At 54.8% G+C, this 15,681-nt stretch overlaps 1 protein-coding gene across 2 annotated transcripts in view; it reads right to left on the bottom strand.

The window, feature by feature from the left end:
• PLCG1 (phospholipase C gamma 1) overlaps positions 1-15,345 on the bottom strand; it is a 53,090-nt gene extending 37,745 nt beyond the window's left edge. For both annotated transcript variants that reach the window (XM_054173756.1, XM_054173757.1), the window contains exon 1: positions 15,067-15,345. In XM_054173756.1, coding sequence (XP_054029731.1) covers positions 15,067-15,268 — 202 coding nt within the window. In that variant the 5' untranslated portion in view covers positions 15,269-15,345. The remainder of the gene's footprint in view (positions 1-15,066) is intronic.
• Between the last annotated feature and the right edge of the window lie 336 nt (positions 15,346-15,681).

Here is a 15,681-nt window from a genome sequence, read left to right as displayed (position 1 = left end):
TTGACTCTCAGCTGCAAGAAAACACAAGTTGAAAAACAAAACTGATCCCCCAAGTGAGCAAAGCAGGATGCTGCTAGCTCACAGCCTCTGCCCCCAGCCCAGCACAACTGGGGGCACAAAGGATGCCAGTTTCCACTCACTGGTCTCAGCCTCCCAGGAACACCTTCAGGCTCAGACCCAGCTGGTCTGAGGCACATCCTGTGTCCATCACTAGTACATGCCCTCAGCATAGCTGAGAAGGTGGTGCTGGACCCACCACTGCTTCCAGTGAGTTGCACGGCCTTGGGCAAAGCACTCCAGCTCCTTTCCCCAGCTGCTCCTGCACAGCTCCTTTGGTTGCTCCTCTGGAGCCATGAGGACAAGGAGAACATGTCACCAGGGGAGCACATAGCCCAGCTCTCCTCCTACAAGTGCCACACAGGTTTGTCCCTCCCAAAGCCAGGCAAGAAACCACCAGGGCAAATAAAGCAAAGGAGCAGAGGTGGGACACTGATCCTGAGGCATGGCCACTTGCTGCAGACACAGCCCAAGCCCCTGACAAAGCACCATGAGATCCCCCTTCCCCAAACCCTTCCATGTCTCACAAGCAGCCAACATCTCTCCAGCTGGGAGAAGGAGGGAAAAAATGCTTGGAAAAGTGTGACAGGATGCAGTGGGAATGTCTCTTACCCAAGTCAGCTAATGGCCAGCAGTGAACTGGCAGGGTTATTACAGGCAACACCCCCACACCCCCTCAGAGGGACCAGCTCTCTGCTCGTCTGGATGCTCTCCTCCCTCTCAGGCTGTTTTGCTGCTGGCATGGCCTTTGGCAGGGGTGTTTTCAGGGCACATGGAGGGGCTTGCTGGAGGCAAAAAGCAAGCACTGGCCCAGTCCCACAGCCAGGCTCTCCTTCCCCAGCAGATGAACTTCTCATGCATTGTGCTATGCTCCGAGTGGCTCTCCCAAGCTTTCTCCATGTCAATGGAACTGGAGTAGCCATGCAAGCTGGTCACCAGTGCTCCCTTTGCAGTCCAGGAAGGCATGTTCACTTCAGTTCTACACAAACATGCCAGCTAGGTGACATAAACTTCTTAGGAGACACATCTCTTCCACTTCTACTGGAGAGTGCACAACTGGCCCTTACCTCATCTCTGGGAACAGCCAGTAGGGAGCATTGTGGAAAGAATGAAGAACAAGATGAGTCCATTTGATATTCTGCCCCCAGATACCCTCACTGTGCAGTCTGGGGTGTCTCTTGGAGGTTGTCTTATCCATCTACAGCACGGCACAAGCACCCAACTTACTTTAGGACAGCTGCTGTGAGGAGAGGTAAACCCCAAGCAGCATGAATGGTCTGCAGTATGAAAGCAGAGTCACAATTCAAGGTGCAGAATTCCCCCAGTCAGCTGGAAAGCAGGAACATCCTCCTTGCTGGGATCCTGAGGAACACATCACCCTGTCCCTCCAGCGCAGCCCTGCAAGGGCAGCCACGGGGAGCTCATGGAGACGGGCAGTTAGATGGCAAACATCAGAGAAGGGCCCCAGCAAAAGCACTCCTGGGGGGCTTTGGGACTCTTGCCCTCCATGGAAATTCATCTGCATGAACCTGTGAGGTTCTGTATCAGGATTTTTGGATTCTACCAGTCCAGGGCTGCTGGTTGCATCTGCTTCTGGGGTCTGATACTGGAGCATGTTTCCACCCCAAACAGAAGCAAAACTACTCCAGGTAGGGTAAGGTTTCCACTTTTGCTTGCATGGACACTGCTCTTCAGAAGTCAGTGTCCCTTCTCCAGATGAAAAAAGGCTGGTGGCAGCCTGCAGAGCCATCCTTCAGTCATCAGCCTGGTCTGTTTGAGAGGCACACACTTCCACTGACTCAAATGGAAAGGGGAAGCTCAGCACTGGTGCTCCTGGGCAGACTGTCTAGGGATGGCTCCACAAAGCCACCCTCAAGGTGACCTTTTTCCTGCATGGCATCAAGGACTCCATCCCCCTCAGCCCTGCCTGGGTGAGAAACACGATGGCCTTACAGGAGCACAATACAAGGGAGGGAGGATGAGGGAAGCTGAAGATGTGTGAGCACAGCTCCTCCAGACTGCCTCTGATACTCTTCCTCTCCCTGAGACCCTCGAAAGACCCAACAGGGAACAACATTTCTTTGTAATGTCCCCACAGCCTTCTCCTTGAGCTTGCAGGGCCACTGATGTCCCCAGGCTCTCAGACAGCTGCAGGACTACTACCCACTGCCAGTGGGAGGGGAAGAGGATAGGACCAAGCAGACTGGCAAGAAACAAGCAGGAAGAGGGACAGACATGGCAATCCAGCAGATCCTGAGTGCACAAGGTGGTCAGAGGCAGAGCTCACAGCATGACAGCTGGGGCCTAGGTGGGCCAGCAAGGAAGCCCTGGGTGGCTAACAGCAGCAAGCTCTCCTTGGAGTTCTCTGCACCCAACAGGCTCCCACACTCAGGGATTCGTGCCCCACCACAATGCAAATGGAGACAACAGTGACCAAACACCGTCCCTAGGACAGGGCACAAAGGTGAGGAGTGAGAAGTGGACAGAAAAGATTTGTCCCACTGGCAGCAAATGCCAGTGATGTTCAGATGCCACGACTCAGCTTTCAGCCATCCCAGCAGACCATGCAGTCAAGTTTCCCTGACAGCAACTTGACAGCAAAGATGACTGCTGGCCAGGACAGCCCCAACCCTGGAGCCATTCCAGGTCAGGCTGTCTGGGGCTCTGAGCAACCTGCTGCAGTTGCAGATGCCTCTGCTCAGTGCAGGGGGGTTGGACTAAATGACTTCTAAAGGTCTCCCCAAACCATTCTGTGAGTCTAAATGGCAGGAAGGTGATGGTTGGGGTTTTCTATTGTTCTTCTTTGCTGGAGTGAGGCACCTGGAGGCTTTTCTGCTGCCCTGGGGCAGGGACAGTCTGTGTCAGCCAGCTGGGCTGGGGGTGACCATGTGGCTGTCACTGCATGGCTTGTCCCTGAAAGGACACAACGCACCAAGCAGTGCTTGTGGAGACCTTACTGCAGCCTTCCAGCACTTAAGAAAGAGAAGAAAGCTGAGTAAAGACTGCTGGCCAGGACAGACAACAGGGGAGATGGTTTGTTCCTGGTCCTAGCAGGGCTTGAGCTCTTCAGTGTCAGGGTAAAGTTGGGAGGAGAAGAATAGGATCAAGACCCCATCTGCTGCAGAGCCATTCGAGGTCACCACAACAGGCTGACCTCTTCACCTACCATGCTCAACTCAAAACCTGTTTTGATTCAACAAGGACTGAGTATTTGTTAAAGCACAGATGTGGTTTCCAGATGTGTGCCCTCCCCTAGATCTCCCTGCGAGCCACCCTCTGCAGGAGAGGCCCCAGAGGGCTGTACCATTTCCACCATGCAGGGAGTAGCTGAGGCACCTCCTCACGACACCTCCTCCTCTTCACTCTCCATGTGAGTCCCTTCCACCCACCACACTGTGAGCCAGAGAAAGAGGCAGAGTTACCAGAGCAGCTGCTGGTGAAATCAAACCTGCTCTGTCCCACAGTGCTTAGAAGTGGAAACAATGCACCTGCCCTTTTCAGCAGTTCTGCTCTGGCTGCACTAACCACCCAAGATGCTGGCTTCACCTTCCACCACCAAGACCAGAGTATGGTTGAGAACCAGTTACTGCCACCTTCTTCCAGCACCATCCAGCTGAAGGTCTCCAGGCACTGAGCAGACACTACCTAAGCCACACATTGCCCTAGCAGGAGACATTCTGTTCAGCTGACATGGGAGAAGCAGGAGCTTTGGGTGTTCTTCACACCAGGCTCCTCTACCCCCTGGGTCTGATTTTTTTCTTACTGTCTTCACCTAGGGCTTATTTGGTCCCCAGAGCTGGAGACCTCCTTCTGCTTGCACACCGACCTGCACCATGGCTCACACCAAACGCGAAGCGCCAGTGCTCCAAAATCTCACCCCCTCATCTCTAGGCCTGTTCATAACACGTCCCAGAGCATGAGCTGCTGGGGACTATGGGGACCATACTCCAACCAGCAGCAAGGCCTTGAGAGCTGGCACAACCTCTGACATTTTTCTGGTATACAGAGCCAAGCTGTGTCCCCGAAGAACTACCTCCCTGCTGCGCAGCAAGCCTGGGAAGCTTGGCACCACTCAGGGTCTGCTCTGTGACCTAAGGCTGATGGGCTTTGATTCTCTGAAGCTGAGGAGGGCTGTGAGCTGGCAAGGAGTAGCAGGACAAGGACGGCAGGCTCAAAGGAGGAGGGGTTCCAAATTTCCCCAGGATCCCAGCCAGAGGAAACAAAGGTGGACGAGTAACACCTGTGGGACAGGTCCTGGCAGAAGTACCCGAGCAGGGCAACTCAGAGGAACAAGGCAGCAGGCTCTCTGCTTCTGCTCTGATGGAGCCCAGGAGCAGAAGAGCCTTGCCCTTTGCTCACACCAAGAAGGACCACGTCAGGCAGCACGCAAATGCTCAGCAAACAAACCGAGCCAGCCCCCACCCCACCTCTCCACCAGCTGGAAAGCAGATGTATAGGGTGCAGATTTACAGGGCAGGGTGCCAACGGGCTTAAAGTCCTCTTAGACATCCTGTGCTCCCAATCCAACCAAGCCCTCACCTGCAGCCACCCTGCTATCCAGCCTGGGTTAAGGGCTGGGGACTGCAGGTGTGCAGACAGCCCCTGGAGAGGGTGAGGGATGAAGGACACACAAGCAAAGGCAGGGGGGATGTCCTTTAATCACCAGCGCACCCGGTGCCTCTCAGAGCAAGTAAACAGGAAAAAGCCTCTCCAGCAGCTGCTCTACCCAGCGTCCCCACAAGGCACAGCCTGCTGTGACAGCTTTCCTTGACGTCCCCTCTCAGTGACAACGATTCTCAACCCTGGCTGATCTGGCCCTAGTGCAGAGAGAGGCTCAGATGGAGCAGGATGGGGCCCTGCACAGTGCGAGCTGGGGAGGAGAGGAGCAAGATGCAAGTCAAAGAAGCTCCAGCAGAGATGGAGAGCAGAGCATTGCCACGTTGGAGCAGCTCACGGTGTCAGGAGCCTTAGCACTGCTGCGTGCCACCAACAGCGCAGTGGCACTCCTGCACTTGTCCCTCCTGGCGCCACCATCCCAGCAGCATAGCAAGATGGACCTCAGCAGGGTACCCATGTGTCCAGCTCCTGGGTGATCAGTTTCAAAGCCAGAGGGAAAAACGCAGCCCAAAGCAAGCTCAGTCCCTGGGGAAAGCCCAACCCTCCCTCAGGGGCCAGGGTGGGAAGGCAGCAGCGACCACATCATCTGCGGGGAGGCAGCAGATCTGCACACACACCAGTAGGGGTAGGGGCTGCGGTGAGCAGAGGCTGAGCTGCAAACAGAAGGCAGCACAGCTCTGGGTGTGATGATTCCATGTGCCAAAGCAGGAGAACGAAAGTCAGTTTCCAAGAACACAAAAGTACATGTGTTTGCAGTAGGGTGGGGTGAGAAACAACCCACGAGGCACAGTCCTGCCCCTTCTGCTGGGGCTGTTAGTTGTTTCATCCTCAAGGCCAGAAGACAAGATCCTCAGTGCCAGCTCAGCAAAGCATCCTGCTCACGGAAGCTCCCGTGCTGGACCACAACCACTCACAATGTGAGTTTGCCTGCCTGCACGAGGCCAGGCATGCTTTGGGGCACCCTATTAATCAAGGTGTGATTGACCAAAACCTCAGAACCACGAGTGTTTGCAAGCAGAAGATAGGAGCTGCACAGCAAAGCAAGGAGGAAGTCCATTTCAGGCTCTGGAAGGCTTTCCACAGCTCTCCAGCCAGCCCAGTTCAGGATCCCCAGCTCCAAATTGAGCTGAAGAACCACCAGACCAGACAGCAGAGATGAAGCTGAGAAAATCACAGAGACCTTCAGAGTGTGGGTTGTCAGTGCTGGAAAGCTCTGCTGGCTTCTACAGCTTTAGAGTTGCCAGCTCCTGCTAGAGACACCAGCCCTTGGCCTTTTGGGTGCTCAGGCTGCTCCACGACCAGGTGTCCTCCCACCATCTGATCCATCAAGGTGTTTGATGTGCAACAGAGATAGCAAGAGGCAGCAAAGTGCTCAGAGATAACAAGAGCTGGGACAGGAGGCATGAGCCCAGCAGAGCTGTCAGGCAGAAGCAGAGATCCTTACCTCCAGCTCCATGAGCTGGGGGATCTTCAGAGAGGCAGAAATTCTCAGCAACAGGGATGTCTCTCCTCTCAATCACTGTCAAAAAGCACTGTCCATGTAAAACAGCCCTTGGCACAACATGCAGGTCCTTCAAAGGGAAAGATTCAAACCCCTGGAAGGAAAGCTTTCTCCAGCACCAGAGTCCCTTCAGGAATGGCTCTTGTCACCGTGTCCCACTCTCAAGGGCTCTCCCCAGCCTGGGAGACACCCTCCCACCACTGCCTGATGTAACACCTCCGGCAGAGAAACCACACTGGCTGGAACAGATGAGCAGGGAGGCCAGAGCAGAGGAAAAGCCATGAGCTCAGCACCACCCCCGTGCACAGCAGGATACAGTCACTGCAGAGGATGTGCAGCTCTGACACCCGTCTCCTATGCCAGCAGTGCTGGCAGGAGAGCAGCAGCAGCACACACCACGACCAGGAGAGCCAGCAAGCCCCACAGGGATGGTCGCAGGTTTCTGTGAGCATCCCTGGCTGCCAGACACCAAATCATTTCCTCCACACAAGTATCTGTTAACACACAAACCTTTCTTCTTTTACCCATCTTTAGACAGATATCCCTTCAGATGCTTTATTTCAACATCATCTCCCACCATCCACTCTCCAAGCTTCTTTAGCCAAGGGGGAAGAGGGAAGATGTGGGGGGGATGAATTTTCAAAGGCATTTTGAGGGCTTCAAAATTTAAGGCCCACTGATTTCTGCTGTCCTCTCACCTCAGAGCACACTAGGAAACACAAAAAGTCCTCTCCACATTTTCTTTTATTGTACAAGGCTCAGTTGATGGTTCAAACTCAGAGCTGCACGTGGGATTCTGTGATGGAAGCCACACAACTCCTCATCACCCTCTGCAAGCTTTTCCTCCCTTGCCATGTGCTTTGCACCAGGTCCTGCTGAACCTCCAACACTTCAGGAATGAGAACACGGCACAAGAGGCCGACTGCAGCCCCAGCCAGGCCACCCAGCTGCAGAAGCACAGTCACACACCCCTGAACCCAGCTCACTAACCCAGCTTTTGGTTGGCCTGTCGTTAAGCAGAGACAGTTAGTGTTGGCCCTCTCAGCTAATGAACTATGGTCCACCAAGGGTGTGGTTCTGCTGCCTGTGCAGGACTGGCAATCAGCGTGCTCCACAGCAGGCTGCTCTGGGAGAAGTCTCACAGCTCCTGCCAGCCAGTTTCATGGCCTGGATGAGATGCTCAGCACAAACCATTTGCAATGCAGGATCCCACTTTGGCAGAGAGAGGGGAGAAGGGCACTCAAGCAAACGTGTTCCCCTTCCAGCAGCTTCAGAAGTTACCATCCATAGGCTGAGTGGCTACAGCTGGTCAAGACAGGTCGTCAGCAGAAGCTTGTGTGACATAGCTAAACCTGTAAGGCAGCCTCACCTGAGCTCTTGTACTCACAGAGCTGCTCCCTCCCAAGCTGTGGCAAGTTTTACATCCCTGTGCCCATCACGGTGCGGTGGTGCCACCTGGGTCACTTCCTAAGCGACACAACGGTCCTAGTGCTCGCTGGAGAGCAAAGTCCCAACTGAAGAGCTCCTGAGATCACAAAACTTAAACGAAGGCTGCACCCCTGGGGCAACTCGGTGGTCAAGCCTGTTCTGCCAGCGCACTGCTCAGGCACAGGGACTTCAAGCACTGCATCCCCCCGGACTCCTGCTGAGAGGGCAGACAAGTCTGCAAGATTAGCAGAAGGTCAGAGTCCTGCCGTGGCAGGGCAGGCGATGGGCATCGCTAGCAGCGTCTTCGGGGTGCTCACAGGGCACACCAGGGCGATTAGATAACAACGGAGCCGAGCAAACGCTTGGCGATAAGAAGGGCTGCCCCGCGGTGCAGGCAGGGGAGCCGAAACAAAGGGCAGTAAAAGGATCACAGATGGGGTTGGGCATCTGCTGGCTCAGCTCAGAGATGGGGCACGTCAAAAGGCCCACCACAAACCCTGGAGATGGGAGCACCGAGCACATGAGGTGCTCCTTTGCAGAGCCAGATGTTCAGATCCAGCTTACTCGGATGTTCCTATTCACCACACATGGTGTCCAGCCAACACGGCTGCCTGCAGGCAGGGACAAAGCCAAGCTGCACTGCCTCTGCCTTGAAAAACTTGGAGCACTCAGGCCCGGAGTGTAGGTGAGAAGTGCTCAGTCTGACGCTACACCAAACCTCTCCAGCATGTTGTAATGAGTGGGCTCAAAACCCTTCAGCCAGCCCCTTCCACATGGCTGACTGCAAACGAAGGGAGCAGGCTGATGGACGACATAGGTGCACAGCAAGCACAGGGCTCCCAGCAGCTCATTTCCAGCTGCTCTCTAGGTTGTAGATAAGATGCTGACATGCCAAGGGAGGAGGTAATTTGTGATGTGTCTTAGTGCTGCATGAGTAAGGGTCTTCCAACCTGTTCCTTCTGGAAGATACTGCTGTGAAGAAGAGATGGCAAAGGGATGTAAAGAGAGAAAGAAGCTCTTGCAGTTTGGAGGTGAAGGCAGAGCAGAGCCTGTTCACTTTTCCCAGTTTAACACAAATATCTGGGAAGACCTTAGAGCAGCCTTGCAGTGCTTAAAGTCTCCAGGAAAGATGGGGAGTGACATTTCATCAGGGAGTGCAGGGACAGACCAAGGGGTGATGGTAGATTTAGATTAGATATTAGGAAGGAATTCTTTACTGTGACACTGGAACAGATTGCCAAGAGAGGTTGTGGATGCCCCATCCCTGGAACTGTTCAAGGTCTGGTTGTCTGTCTGGGACTCTTGAGTAACCAGGTCTAGTTGCAGATGTCCCTGCTGACTGCAGGGCAGTTGGACTAAATGACGTTTAATGGTCCCTTCCAACCCAAACCACTCTGTGTAATCAGGAAGGGTAACAACACAACAGGCCCCTTCACTCAAGAAAACCCCACAGCAGAGTTTCAGCAGGGGAAGCTTGAAACCTGCAAGGGTCTCAAGCCATGCTATCACCTCCCCACAGCAGCAAATTGTGCAGCCCTCTGCTCCAGGCCCCTACAGTGTGGGGCCACCTCCTGCACCTGCAGTGTGGTCAGCGGAGCAGGATGGGGATCTGCCAGATCTAAGAGGATCTGACTCTGAAGTCGGTTTATCCTTGAAAGCCATTCCTGGCTTGCTCACTACTCAGGAGCTCCAAACCTCTCAGCTTCTTCACATTGCCTCAAATAAGTAAAATTAACAGGAAAAAAAAATAAGCTGTGCCTCAGCAGACTGAGGGAAGAGGCAGGTAGCTGGAAAGGATGAGGTGGGTAAGAGCCACCCTTCAGAGTCACTCTGCATTAATATTTCACAGTTCCTGCCTTTTCTTCTGCACAGGCTTTTCTCCACCTCCACGGGGCTGAGCTCATCTGACTGAGAGCAAGAACACAACCAAGGGTTCTTTCAAAGGAGGTTTTCCTCCTCCCTCCCCCCCCTCTCTTCCCTATAAACCAAACATCTGCTCTGAATTTTCAGCTCACTCTCTGAGCAAACTCTGAGTTTTCTGATGTGTTCCAAAGCAAAACAGCTCAATTAGACGCTGGCCTCTAACACCCCAACCTCCCCCCCCAGCATGTGGAGTTATGAATGCAAGACCCTGTTATATTAAAGAGTTAGGCACCACAGGAAGTGTAGAAATAGATAGATAGATAGATATAGTAATAAAGGCATCAAAGACAACTGATGGGAAGAATCAGCTCTGCTTCGCTTTGGGTGATTAACAACAAGAATAGGGAAATTATTAGAGCTCTTCCCACCCTGCCAGCCAGGCCCTCGGCAGAGCTGATTAGCAAGAAATCAATGCAGTGGTAATTAGAGCTGGCCGAGCCCCTCCCGCATCGAAACTTCCAGGAATTGACCAAAAAGACTATTGTTTGTTTGTTTCTTTTTCGTGCACAAACCAAGATTGCTTTCGGCACAGCTTCAGTTCCGAGACAGTGCAGCAGAAGGAGGGGGCTGCTTTTCAAAGCAGAAGGATTCCCACATGGACAGGTTTGCTCCCTCCTCCTCCTCCTCGCTCCTCAGCTGGTCCTGCTCGTGGAGAGCGAGCTGAAGAGCTTGAAGAAGAGCATGAGATGGGTCCTTCCCAACACAAGAGGTTCTTCATCTGGGAGCCCAGCTGGCTGGAGCCCCTGCTCTGCCCACTGCTGAGTCAGAGCGGCTCACGGAGGGGAGGAGTGGAGGGACACAGGCTGAGGATGAGCACACAAGGTCACTCTTTATGCAGGGCTCACAAAGCGCTACACAAGTGTCACAAAGCCAGGGGACGAAGGAGAAGGCTGTCACACCAGCAACAGCTCCCCACTCCTCTCAGTGTACCACAACCCCAACAGAGAAACAGAGAATTGTTAGGGTTGGAAGGGACCTCGAGGATCATTTAGTTCCACCCCTGCTGCCATGGGCAGGGACACCTCACGCTAGATCAGGCTGCTCAGAGCCACACCCAGCCTGGCCTTAAAAACCTCCAGGGATGAGGCTTCCACCACCTCCCTGGGCAACCTGTGCCAGTCTCTCACCACCCTCATGGGGAAGAACTTCTTCCTAACATCCAATCTGAATCTATCCATTTCTAGTTTTGTTCCATTCCCCCTAGTCCTATCATTACCTGACACCCTAAAAAGTCCCCCTTAAAGATGCTGGAAGGCCACAATAAGGTCTCCTCAGAGCCTTCTCTTCTCCAGACTGAATAGTCCCAGCTCTCTCAGTTGGTCCTTATAGGAGAGGTGCTCCAGCCCTCTAATCATCCTCAACATCTCCGAGGTGCAGGCTAGAGGAAAGCAAGGCTGGGCAGTTTGATGGTGGCCAACAAGGCTGGCTGGTTGCCTCTGCATGCATATCATGTGTGGTGATGCCACCCAATCCATCAACCACAAACTGCTCCCTGATCTGCATCCCTCTGGTCCAGCCTCAGCACTGTTAGGAGATGCTGTTCAACACTATAAGGGCTTTGTCCTTACGGGGCAAAAGCTCCTTCCAGAGGCCAGCTCAGATCCTGAGTGCTTCAGTAACTAACTCAAAATAAAAGATGTCCCCTCACCTCTGACCACAAGCAGCATGGCCAGTGGAGCTGGCAGCCACACATCTGTTCAGTCAGGGAAAAGCTGTCAGACCAACAACTGCTGAGGCATCAAAGGTACAGAGGATGGGGGGGTCCCTGGAGCTTTTTCCAAACATGTTCCTTGCCAGCAGTGAGATGACCTGAAGCCTGCTCAGGCTGGGAGCTCAGGTCAGGAGGCACCAGAAAGCCAAGCACCACCAAAACACAGCTTTGCATGAAGGTGAGGGCAAACAATTGATTGACTATTGCAACCACCTGGAGTTCAGAAGAGATCAGAAGTACTGACAGCCAAGCAGCCACAGATCCTGGAGAGGTGGCAGCTCCATGACAGCACTCTCACTGACGCTGAAGCTCTGAAACAAGCAGCACCATGCCAAGGAATGATGACTGTCAGTGTGCCCAGAAGTCCTCTCCTCCTGGCACACCACAGCTTTAGCCTACATGCCCGAAGCCACCTGGAGTTGAGCCAGCTCACCCTCTAACCCCTTATGCACTGCCTGCCATGCAGTAGGAGGCTTCCTGAACTGCAGCCACAGAGCTTGTGCTCTTCCCAACAGGGCTGGCAATGAAACCAGGTCCCCCAGCACTGCCCACTCCTCCTGGCAACAAATACACATCTTGTTTCTGCAAAACCCACCAGGTGCAAGGAAAGGAGCACAGATCTTCCATGCTGAGGTGTTCATAGATACCTCTCCAAGACATGGCCATCTACACAAGATGCCCCCCGAGACCTCCATGTGTGATAAACCATGGATGCTTGCCTGTCCTGAAATGGATAAAAATCCAGAATCATTCCTACTTCAACAACTAACTTGTGTCCAGCAGGTTCTGAAGCTCCTTGCTGGTCTCCTTATCTCAAGAAACACAACACTCATTACTGACCCATGCATACAGCAGCCTTTGCTTTGCAGACCCTCAGACATTGTCTGGTGGAGATGCTGTTCCATATGAAGTAGCATCTGATCTCCTGACAGCTGGCTGCTCTCCTCTGCTCATGGCATCACTAACACTGCAAGTTAGGGCCAAACCAATACCACCATGAAAAGGAATCCCCAATCCTTCTGCCAGCCCCAGCCTCCTACTCCCTGTGTTAGCACACTTTGTCTTCAAGAGGAGAGCTAGGTCAGTTATTGCTCATGGTTAAAACTGCCCAGCACTGAAAGAGATCAGCTTGACTTCAGACTGTTTCGCCCTCCAGTTCCCACCACTGCCACGTGAATGCAGCACCAGTAAAGCCTGGTCTTCATAGAATCACAGAATTGTTAGGGTTGGAAGGGACCTCAAGGATCATCCAGTTTCAATCCCCCTGCCATGGGCAGGGACCCCTCACATTAGATCATGTCACTCAGAGCCACAGCCAGCCTGGCCTTAAAAAACTCCAGAGATGAGGCTTCCACCACCTCCCTGGGCAACCTGTGCCCATGTCAAGGCCAACACATCAGAAGAGCCACAAGGATGACCAGAGGGCTGGAGATCCTCTCCTATGAGGACAGATAGAGAGTTGGGGCTGTTCAGTCTGGACAAGAGAAGGCTCCGAGGAGACCTTATTGTGGCCTTCCAGTATCTTAAGGGGGCCTACAAGAAAGCTGGGGAAGGACTTTTTAGGGTGTCAGGTAGTGATAGGACTAGGGGGAATGGAACAAAACTAGAAATGGGTAGATTCGGATTGGATGTTAGGAAGAAGTTCTTCCCCATGAGGGTGGTGAGACACTGGAACAGGTTGCCCAGGGAGGCAGTAGAAGCCCCATCCCTGGGTGCCAAAGGCAGGAGGGGAACCCATCAGTGTATTTGCCATGTGAAGTGAAGCTGTCACACACCTGGGTTTCCCCAGGCATCCTTTTTCCGCTCAGAAAGTGCATCCAGCTGAAAACAGGGAAGTTGGCCAACACCCCGGCACTGCTGGCCACCGACCGCGTGGCTGCACCTCGCCTGCCCAGATACACAGTCCCTGGCTGTGTACACAGGCCTGGGCTTCCACCTGGAGCTCCCACCTTTCTCTCCAGTGAGCGTTACAGCAAAACTCTACTCCCCAGCCCCATGCAGGAAGAGGAGCAAGAGGATGGGTGCTGCTCAGGGTACTGGGTGACACCAGAGGAGGTGACTGAGAGCTGGGTGAGGCCACGGGGGAAATCGTCTGGCGTCAGAGAGATGGGGCTGAAGATAAGGCAGCTCTTCAGGCTAACATCCTCCCTCTCTCCAGCATGGCACATCTCAGCTCTAGGGAGGGCTGCAGCACAGCAGGAATGTCACCTGTGGTTGCAGGCACATGCCAGGCAATGCAGAGCCCACGGCCAGCAGCCGGAGAGCTCATCTCACCAAGAAGTCCTCACAGCTATGACATTATTGCCATTGTCACCACCAGTTTGGGTACAGGAGTTGAAGTTCTTTTAAGTTTCCTTGAAATTCAGGTCCCAGCCTCCCAAGGCCTGCAGCACATGCTTAGGTCTGCTTACAGGAAAAACTGCCCATATAGACATTGTTGGAGAGCTCCATCCCACCATGTGCCACAGGCCCACATGGTCTGTAGACACGGTCAGAGATCAGTGCCCTGCCAGCAAAGCAGACCGGTGGTTTGCTTCTGTTTAAGATCAATTTCATTCCAGGGCCAAGGGAGTGTCATGCTCTCCTTCCTTTCCCACTGCCCCAAAGCCCCTTGAGGACATCCTGGGAAAGGTGTGAGGGAGCTTCACATCCCAGAGATGCTAATAGAGCCCAAGGCTCCTTCCAGATCAGCCTGGAGGCAATGCCGGAGCAGAAGCTAGAGGCCTCCAAGGGTCTTAAAGCCAACCAAAGCACCAGGGTGGAAGCACTGGTATTTTGTGGTCCTGCCACAGAGATATGACCACCTCCTCTCTTGACCCAAGCCCTTTCATGACACTAGCAGTATTCACCTTCCATCCCAGGCCAGCAGCACTTGCCATGAGGGGGGATGAATCCCTCCATGGCCTTGTTGCATGCCTGTTGGATCCCTCAACACGAGGGAGGCCAGTGGGAATTACATCACACTGCCTTCATGTGTCCCCTCTCCCTCACCTGCAGCACTGAACAGGGACGCTGTCCTCATGCTGGGGTGAGTGGGGACAGGAAAGGAAACATACGAGAATCAGGAGTAACCTGGGAAACCATCACTGAGGTTCAAAGTTTCCCAGCGTGGGGCCTCTCAGCCCTCTCCCTGCCCACCCATCGCTGTGGTTTCACACTCGCATTTCTCATGCATCTCAGTGGAGGTCCACAGTGCGCGGGAAACTGCAGTCACTGCCCCCACCCTGGCACCCCCACCCCGCACTGACCGAATGCCACTGACCCCGTGCCACCATCCCTGGGCAAAGGCACACAGGGGAGAAGGGCAGAGGAGGGAATTGCGATGTTTTGGGTTTGGTTTTTTTTTCTGCTCTTTCATCTCATTTGTTGCTTCGAGACGCAACCTCCAAAAGGGTTCCCAACTAACCCTGCCTCCTTTAGAGGCTCCTAATGGCTTTCAGGCGCCGTTAGCCGAGGTACCACCAGCAGCTGGTTTATCCCAGGGGAATTCTGATGCCCAAGAGGGATGCAGAAAGTTGAGACTGTGGGTGGCCGCGGCGGTACCGGCCCGAGCATCCCCCCTCGGCAGCCGGTCACGGGAGCCGGCCTGGGCAGAGGAACCGGACCCCTCCTCCGCCACCCCGGGCTGGTCAGGGGGAGGTGCTGGGCAACCTGGGGGGGTTTATTTGTTTGTTTTCCCTTCCTCCTCTGCACCGAGCTACACGCCGCCAAGCACCGGCTCCCCGGGAGGGCTGCGGGGCCGCCCCGCACCCATGGCCCCGAGGGATCCGGAGCCCTTTTCCTCCCCTTCCTGCCCGGTTTCCCGGTCGTTTGGCGACCCAGCACTCACCGGCTCCCTCGATCTTCTCGGAGCCGCGGCTCCAGGTGATCTGCCGCGTCTCCAGCTTCACCTGGAAAGTTTTCCGCTCGGGTCGTTGCGACTTTTTGGAGTAGAAGAGGGTCATGACGGTGCCCACCTCCAGGCTGCGGCAGAGCTGAGCCGCCTCCGCCTCGCTGGCAGCCCCGGGGCCGCTGCCCGGCCCGGCCGCCATCAGCGCCGCGAACAAAGGGGAGCGGGAGCGCCCGGAGCGGGGCCGCCGCCGCCGCGCTCAGCGCCGCGCCCCGAGCCCCGAGCTGGGAGGGGAGGAGGAGGGGGGGAAGGAGAACGAGGAGGAGGAGCGAGGAAGGAGGAGGGAAGGGACGGGAGAGGGGCGGAGCGGGGGGACGGGCCCTGGGGCCTGCGCGGGGTCAGCGGCGGGGAGCGAACCCCCGGCATGGCCCGAAGCGGGGGAGCGTGAGCCGCGGCGGGGGTCGGTCGCGGACTTTGCTCTGCTGGCTGCGGGGCACCAGGGCGGTCACAGTGCTTCCCGTGGTGTGCCGGCGTCGGGAGTGCGGCCCGCAGCTCGGGACGGTCCCATTGCTTCCTGACCCAGAGCAGGGCTGCGGTGTGGGGGTACCCTGCATC

This window comes from Dryobates pubescens, chromosome 26 (assembly GCF_014839835.1).
Source record: "Dryobates pubescens isolate bDryPub1 chromosome 26, bDryPub1.pri, whole genome shotgun sequence".
NCBI classification, from domain to species: Eukaryota; Metazoa; Chordata; class Aves; order Piciformes; family Picidae; genus Dryobates; species Dryobates pubescens.
This window is presented reverse-complemented; position numbering and strand designations above follow the sequence as displayed.